At 34.5% G+C, this 9,079-nt stretch overlaps 1 protein-coding gene across 1 annotated transcript; it reads right to left on the bottom strand.

The window, feature by feature from the left end:
• Positions 1-1,874: 1,874 nt before the first annotated feature.
• LOC133204231 (thrombospondin-2-like) lies at positions 1,875-8,342 on the bottom strand. Its single transcript, XM_061339974.1, has 5 exons — positions 8,028-8,342; positions 6,782-6,878; positions 4,066-4,242; positions 3,029-3,199; positions 1,875-2,104 (listed from the first exon to the last, which is right to left on the bottom strand). The coding sequence occupies exons 1-5, from the start codon at positions 8,340-8,342 to the stop codon at positions 1,875-1,877; spliced, it is 990 nt and encodes a 329-aa protein (XP_061195958.1).
• Between the last annotated feature and the right edge of the window lie 737 nt (positions 8,343-9,079).

Here is a 9,079-nt window from a genome sequence, read left to right as displayed (position 1 = left end):
CCTTTAAAAAGAATATTGATGACTACCCTAACTCATCTGGAAAATCTGCAGCAAAATTTAAATTCTAATGAATCGATTTCGACTTCTTTATCAAAATTTTCCCGAACTTTTCTGTAGACCTCTGGCTTTTCCCTTAATTCTGTAACACTCGGAACTCGAGAGTTACCCGCTAGGTGTCGTTTCTGCATCACTTCCGTATAATTTCTACTCTGACATTTCCAAATCTTACATTTTTTACGTTTGACGATGAATACTCGGATTATTGTGGAATGCATAGACAATTAAATAGCACGATTAAAGACAAGAAATATCTACCGAAACAAGATATAATAACATATTTTGGTGACATGTGGTAGGTATATGATATTTTAGGCCCGATATCCGAGAGGGGTCCAGTGTTAACAAATGGAAGTGACTTACCTTCTCTATTTCATAATACCGCGGGTATCATTTATTAATAAAACGTTAATTCTACGTTATTTTTTGGATTTTTCATATGGAATACATTATAAATGTGTACTAGAAGATTAATTTATGGAAAAAGACGAATAAAAATATTCTTGGACCACGGGGTGTATATGGGGGGGGGGGGGGGGGTTGTTCCTGTCCACAAGCACCTGTGCAGCATTCAAGCTTGAAATACCATTCAAACAATACAAATCAGGAACAGTGCAAATCTTTTGAAATCAGAGGTAGTTTCAAGTGCCATGGATCTGTCATGTTGTAAATTTTGAACTTACCGGTTGTCAGTAAATACCGGTACAAAATTTACATGTCATGTTGTAAATTTTGTATTTACTGCCACCCGGTAAATTCAAAATTTATAGCATAAGAGATCCTATTCATGCTAGCACTTACCCCGACACGAGACCTTATACGGTCTCATCCAAAGGACCGATCTCCACGTTTTACTACTTATCCAAACTGGACATAAAACATTCTCAATGAATATTTAAATCATTGTGTTGAACCTAACAAATTATTCCGACTCGCTGTATGGTCTGAAAAAACATGGCTGAACTTATCCATTCAGAAACCCACAGATTGGGATTGCTCTTAACCAGTGTGTGTTATGGCCTTGATGCAAGGTCATTTGGTCGAGTCAAGGTCACTTACAGATAAACTGTAATTTCGCTACCGTATTTGTAGTAGTGAAACATTACTGGTATCATGCAGAGTGTGACATGGCCTTGACTCAAGTTCAAGGTCACTAGGGATTAGATGTTTTGAATGTATGTATGGACTAAAAGAACATGACGTGTCACTGTGAACTTTTCAAGTCGGTAACACACAGATTGGGTTTTATGACGAGAGTGTGTCATGGCTTGACACAAGGTCATTTGGAATGTTCAAGGTCACGTAAATTCCTTTACAGTTTTTCCTAGCGAAATATTGTAAGTTACAAGATTGCTTACATAGAATGTGGCATGACCTTGACTCAAGGTCACTTATTCCTTCCGCAGCTCCAACGGAAGACCTATTCGTTGCTTTGCAACGAGCTCGCTCTAGTTTATTTCTTATATTTATAATTTTTATTTTTATTCATGTTACAAAGAAAAAATGCACTATTTAGACTTTGTTATGGAAATCCAACATAACATACATGTACGATGTCATGTGACGTCACAGTATAGACTTTCCAAAAGTCTAGTGCGATTTACTTTCCATACGCAAGAAAGTCTGATCACATGACCAACTTCATGTCATTGCAAATTGAATGCCAGTTTAATTAACATTGCCATATAAGGAAAATTAAACATTGGCAAATGTAAATATTTGCAAATAACATTTTTCTAGATCTTGCTATACGCATCTAAATGTAAACATTATTCTCTAGAGCCACTGAAAAAGTTGAATGACTGTTCCGTAAACCTTTACAAATAGAGATAGAGATGAACTGAAGATATAACTCTAAATTCATCATTATGCGAATTACCACATTCCTCTTTGAAACAGTTCGTACTCTCCTGTGACGAGCCACTGCAGCCGGCCCCTCCATACTGGGGGTAAGGGTTGCTACAGCTTCTGCTTCTAGACTTGCTCCCAGTATCACAGGTTTTTGAGCAGGATGACCAGCCTCCCCAAGAGCTCCAGCCCCCATCAACTGAAACCAATTAATGATCAAAATAACGTTCACGATTTTCTTTCTGAAATAAATATTCACGAGCTAGACCATGTAGATATTACATATATATTTATATTCTATATTTCTTTCACAATTTTCGGCTAATATATATATATATATATATTTTTGTTTTAAATTTCTTCTATTGCCGATAAACAATATTCGATTGTCCATTATACATCAATTAACATAGTTACTGAAAATTATCATAATAATTAAAAGATATTATTACTTATATATTAAATATTATGCATCTTTGTAAATATTGGTATATAACGAATGAACTTTAATATTTAATTTTAGACGACACTGCAATAGTATTTCACAATGAATTTGGGGGGGGGGGGGGAGTTTAGGTACATGAAGCCATTAAGATACACATCATTTATTCTAAGCTAAATGACTATTTATCAAACTTTTTTATTGAGGCATCGAATTTTTTACAAATAAATACACCGGGATGAATTCAAGTTATATCAGGTATTTGCTAATAAAGGTTGATGGCACAATATTTAAATATTGACGTACATTATCCGTCAATGATCTATCCACCTCTCAAGGAAATCCACCCGTCAGACCAAAACAACTTACAGAATTTATTAGTAATAACCAAAATATATCAAGGTATATTATATTAAAGTATGATCGCTTAGTCAAGTTGTATTTTTTTTCCTGAAATATTTCAAATATTCTTTTCTTGGCGGCTCTAAGGAGAACATAAATACCAGGTCTTATTTTAGAGACTATAAATATGTATGCATGAGAATTGATATATTATAATAATGACGCTAAATTTTAAATCGTGATTGGATGGTTGTAGAATAACATGCACCAAATGCTGACCAGTCTGCATGAAAAAAAATGTATAGTGCATATCTTTCGACTATTACAAAAATGGCCTACTTGGACAGCTGTTCGTGCTGCACAATGCTGTGTTTATTGAACTTCCGGTGCAGTAGTTCCCTCCGTATATTGGACTTGGATTATTACAGCTACGTGATCGGACTTTTGTTCCACTCCCACATGTCTTAGAGCACGTATTCCATCCACTCCAACTACTCCAGCCTCCGTGAACTATAAATTCAGACTTTAAATATGCTGACATACATTATTAGAGGCACCACGTTAGGTTATTACAATAAAAATTGTCTAATCTGGATGTTGTGTATTCCGAATTAAGTCTTGTCTATTACGATATTAACTTTTAGTCCATTTCATGATCAGTAAATAACATTTTTGAAGTGATGTTTGATTCGGAATGCTGTATAGTCCAGCCAAGGTTTCGAGACTAAACAAGTTTTAACTAATTTATCAAAATATTGAATTATCAAAATATGAAATATTTCGCTTTTAGTTTAGTACTTTCAGATATTGCATCAATATAACTGTATTGGTTTGTTTTTTTTTCAAAATCTTATATTTTCCTGTCTTGTGAACAGAAATTTGAAATAAATTTTGGAGTGCCGGGAGTTTATAAAATATCATTAGTAATAAAGCTTGCACTATGAGCTCATTTTTGGTCGTTTATATTTAATTTGATTATTATCATAATAAAAATTCACACAGAAAAGAATGGATGATTCCCTAGATCCTTTGAACTTCAACAAAATTTTATCAATTAAATATGAGTACAATACTTCAAAATTGTTAAAATCCCTAACCAATTCTATTTACAATTCAGCGCTTACAAGCTTATTGTATTCTTAATTTTAATTATATTGTTATATGTTACATTATATAAAATTTTCGAAGAACTTTAAGCCTTTAGAGACCGATTAACAATGATGGAACACAGTTTTAAAAATTTTCTAAATAAATGGATGTTGACTAATATATTGTCCTTTTTATAGGAGCATTGGGAAAGTCTAATACTGATTACAGTGAAATCGAAATTAATTAGCTATCATTATTGATTAGACAATTCCAAGTTCATTCCTCACCTGGGGGCTCACATCTGTAAGATAACAATGTCCATCTTCCTCCAGGTGCGCAGTTAATGGTATTTGTAGAACCAACACCAGTGAATCCAGTGTTGCAGCCAAATGTAGCCGATATCGGATTATTCGTCCGAATAATTGCCTTTCCGTTTGTCAAATTTGGAAGAGACTCTGCACAGTCTAGGAGAATGATTAACTATGGATCACGATAACCAGCTGCTGTTTTTGTAAATACAGTGTGGTAAAACTTTTTCAAGAAAAGGGATATAGTTATAGGTTAATAATAAATGTCCACAAAAGTCAAACCTACTTCAAAATGTATTTGCATTATTTTGGTTTTGAATAGTTTTAAATTTTGATATATTACTTAAAGATTTCAGCAAATAAAAGACATTTAGTGTATAATACCACTGACACTCGTGTGTAATTATAAATTGTGATATGTATGAAATTAAGGCAGATTAATTTGCCCTTATACCAAATTAATCTCATTTAATTGACGGAAGCACATTACAATATTTTTAAAACTAATAGTGGAACGAATTGGTTATAATCCAAAAGGAAAAAGACTCATATTGGTACGAGTTGATTAATTAGGTAGCACTTCCTTTTCCCGCCATCCAGCAACAGGGTGAGGCAGGAGATCCACATCAAAATTATTATCGCAATCATCCGAAGGAAGTCAAACCAATTTTACACGCTACCTGGTCTCAGCTATGCCGCCAGTTAGACAGACGATCACCTCACGCTCTAGAAAGGAGCGCGATCGTAATTTTGTTTCGCCGGGCAGAGGGCGAGGAAGGAGATCCAAGCGGACCACACACGAGGCGGGACATCCCACCAACACAAGACCACGACTTAGGGGAAACCGGACCAGTATTGCAACATCAACGTCCCCAGCCACAGTAACGGTGGCGGAATCAACCCATGAGGCTTACGAATACGAACCCACAGGACGTCTGGAGGGCCAAGACGAGGAGACGTCGAGCAACATCTCGGGTTTGTCCACTCGTGCAATTCATGTGGCGGATCACACCCCTCGATCAAATGCAGGAATAGAAATACTCAATTCTAACGAGGATATCAACAGTTTAGGAAAAACTCCAATTGATGTCTACAATTTGTCTGCTTATCTACAAGGTTACAGTGCTAAATCTTTTCTCATAAACGGTTTCCTACATGGTTTTCAACTCCAGTACAATGGCCCAAGAATTTACAGGGAATCAAAAAATTTTAAAAGTGCTATAGTAAACCCCAGTATAGTGGAACACAAAATACATAAAGAACTCCTGCTCCAGAGGGTAGGGGGACCATTTGAATACCCGCCATTCCCATCCCTTCAAATCTCACCATTAGGACTTGTCCCCAAAAAAGATGGAGATTTTAGACTCATCCATCACCTGTCCTTCCCAGAACATCAGTCAATCAATTCCTTTATTGTTGGGTAGACAGGTTGTCTACAAAGTATCCAACCTATGGCAATGTGTAATAAAAGTCAAGTAAAAAGACAAGTAAAAAGTTTTCGATTGGGGTCGTAGCCAAGTCTGCAGGCCTGGGGCCCCCTCCACCTCTTGTAACAGGAGGGGAGGCTTAGTACTGGAGTACTTGGGTGTAAAAGTACTGCTGACCAGAAGCAATCACCGGAAGCAGGGTATACAGATGTGCTCGCAAATCTCTCGGTCCCTAATGTCTAGTACCTAAATTTGGGATCTCGGGCATCTGTGACCAACACAGGGCCACTGGTTTTGCCCGGTACTTATTAGTCGGTATGCCAGCTATCCCTCCTGGACCCTATTTTTTGATTGTACATTTATGCAATGCGGCCATTTAATGCCAATTCCCTGATGTCCATCATAGTTATGAGTAATGCAAGATTGTCTATGTTTTTGTTCAAGTCTTTTAATAAATGTAATGAAAATTATACAGCTGTTGTCTATTGTAAAGCTGGCACCAAGGAAAGGTCATGATGACCCTATGTGTAAAAAGAATCAAGTAACAAGACATGTCAGGTCCTGCGGGGCAGTGATTACCTGACTGTTCAATTAAAGTTGCATGCATGCAATCATTTTCATCCTTAGTTTTTAACTATAAGAGCGCAATTCATGAACTCTCTCACATTTATTTTATCCCTCACTTATCAAATTAAATCATTTGTCCTCTATATACAACATCAGATCAAAATTCTCAAAATAGTGAATTATTTTGCAAATAAAAAAATGTTTGATTTCGGCAATTAACAAAACTTTCAACAATTAACGTGCAATTTTGAAAGGTTTAATAAAATAGTATCAATATAAGAAAAATGTAATTGCACTCCACGATCATTCAAGTGGGTAAAACTGGAGACTATTCCTATTAATTTCATTAAAAGTACATGACAGATGCATGTATAAAACGTTGTTGCAACTGGCAAATTCTGTCGTAATACACAGTATCTTGTTTAGGACGTGCGTTCAAAATATGAAGAAATCTAAGATAAAAAAAAATATTAATTGCTTGTGGATGGGGATTATGAAAAAGATTAAGATAAAAATAATCGCACGAAGTTAATTTTTTCAACCCAGCACAAACGAGATGAGCAGCCAGTGTTCACACTGTGTGGCAAATAAATAATCGTTTTTGAAAATCACTCTGAATATATTTTACAGTAAACTGAATATTTGATATTCTATGGTGCTTGAAAATTTGTAAACAAGCATAAATTGAGAAGTTAACATACCTGTTTTTATACAAACGCTTTTATTAAAAGTTGTGATTATACAAGTTGAGTAATTGTTGCATGAAACCTCGCCACACATCTTCTTTTTTCCATCAGGCTATTGGAAAATGAGAAAAATTTGATAATCACATGTTATATTTAATTTTGATTCTTTAATTTTTTTTTTTATTTTTTTTTTTTATTTTTTTTTTTTTTTTTTTTTTTTTTTTTTTTTTTGTCTCTCATCTTTTGTGTGAAAGACTATGGAATTAATCTTTTCAAACCCTAAATTTCAAGGTTTACCTTTTGATCGACTGGTACAAAATCTGCAGAACGTCATAAGATAATAGTTTTGAAGTCTGGATAAAACACACTTGTAATTGCATGGTACACTTTGAAGGATAAAGCTAGTTTCTAAATTCTGCAGACAAAATTAAGAAAAATAAATATCCTACAACCAAATGTCCTATTACTGTCATATCATAACTTAACATTGACTAACGTAAAGTTCAATGAAGTGGGGCATAAAGAAAAACCAGAAGAAAAAAACTCAAAGGTGCTCTCTTATCACTTCTTTCAATGTTATTTATTTGATCATTTTAAGTTTATGAAATATTATTTTTTAAAAAAACTTTAGCAATGGAAATAATTAATTTTTTCCTGAATTAATCAAGGATAGATGTTATGCAGGTGTACAATCAATGTGCAAAGTTTCGAAAATGTTAAATTTAAACTTTAAGAGATGCAGATGACACAATGAAAACCCTTTACCCGACGAACAGAGTGTAGAGGTACCCCCACTCCATCCGCCCACTCGAACATGTACATGTAACTAGTACGGCCTCTGACAGCCGGTGGCCATGCGTGTAAAAGACGAATGAATAATATTAGCTTTGAATTATTTTACGTTCAATCCTTATAATAGAATTTTTATTTCATTTTCAATCAAAAATATTTATCATTAGTTATAGTTCTGATACAAATTCGACGTATACTAAAAGATTTCAAACCTTAAACTCATATACCAGGTAAGAGAACAAAGTTCATTGCAGCTGGGTGATAATATTAATTGGTACCACGTATAACATGTATAAGGAATATTAGCATTCATATCTTTTGAGCATTTTTTCTGCTAAAACTTTTTCCTATATGTGAACGAGATTATTTTAGCTATTGATAAATAATTTCCTTTTTTCTGCAAAACTTATACATTGTTATTATGCTTTCTTACATTGTAACATTGTGTAAATTGGCATCATTAACTTACAATGTCTGGTAGCTCCATGTGAAAAAAATCCACATCATCTATCAATGGCTTAGTGTCACTTTTCTTACTACTTAGCAATTGACAGGTTAAGTGTTTTCGGTCAAAGTTTGCTGAAAGGCATCCACCATGAGCCTGGCATTCCTTGAAACACAAATTCAGACCTATCCTGTCAAAAAGCTTGATTGGGTAGACGGAGAGTTTCTTTCCACTTATGTAGTCTGGTTTGGGTGTTAAACAACTCGTGGCTGTGTTTAGACAATTACTAAGCGATACTACTAAGAAAGCACACACACAAAAACATCCCCTTTTTATCATTGTGTACATCCTAAAGCATCATTTCACATTCTGTGATTTTACTTTCAGAGCGGTCATGAAAAATATTACAAATAAGAAGGAGGTTTTATTAAATACCATTTATAAGTCAAATGTCTTGTAACTTCATCGTGATGAGAGGGATAGATTTTGATAGAGATTGGATAGAACTCAAAATAGATGGATTGATCATTAAATTAATTTATTATCCCTAACCGTGGTATTCAATATTGATGTTGAAGCACTGATCAAATGGCTCGTAATTTGAGCTCAATATTGGATAAAAAGAATCTTTAAACCGTAATTGCTTAGCAATTTCATAATGATGAAACAACAACACACTATATCAAAAGAGTACGTAAAATATTTCATACCGAGTTGTTCGGTGATTAGCATAAAATTTCATTGCTCGGTGATTAGCATAAAATTTCATTGCTTTTTTAAATAAATGATTTCCTACTATAGTGCTTACCTTGCATTAGCATCTATCGTAGTAGCGACCTATATTTTACGTTAGTACATGTTTCACACTCAGGCAAAGGATTTTCGCTGATAGCAAAACACCCTCCAAGCCCATGCTTCAAGGATATGTGACTATGCTATTGTATGCATAATTATTAAAACTATGATTATCAATGATAGGTTATCATCATGGACAGAGCGGCAAGGTCACTTGACAATGGATGTTTGGGTCTGAGATGCGAAACAGTCAATCAAATCTTTGTTAAAAGGATCGATCT

This window comes from Saccostrea echinata, unplaced genomic scaffold, assembly GCF_033153115.1.
Source record: "Saccostrea echinata isolate AGI-Se365-2 ecotype Australia unplaced genomic scaffold, CSIRO_AGI_Sech_v1 ptg000052l, whole genome shotgun sequence".
Lineage (NCBI taxonomy): Eukaryota > Metazoa > Mollusca > Bivalvia > Ostreida > Ostreidae > Saccostrea > Saccostrea echinata.
This window is presented reverse-complemented; position numbering and strand designations above follow the sequence as displayed.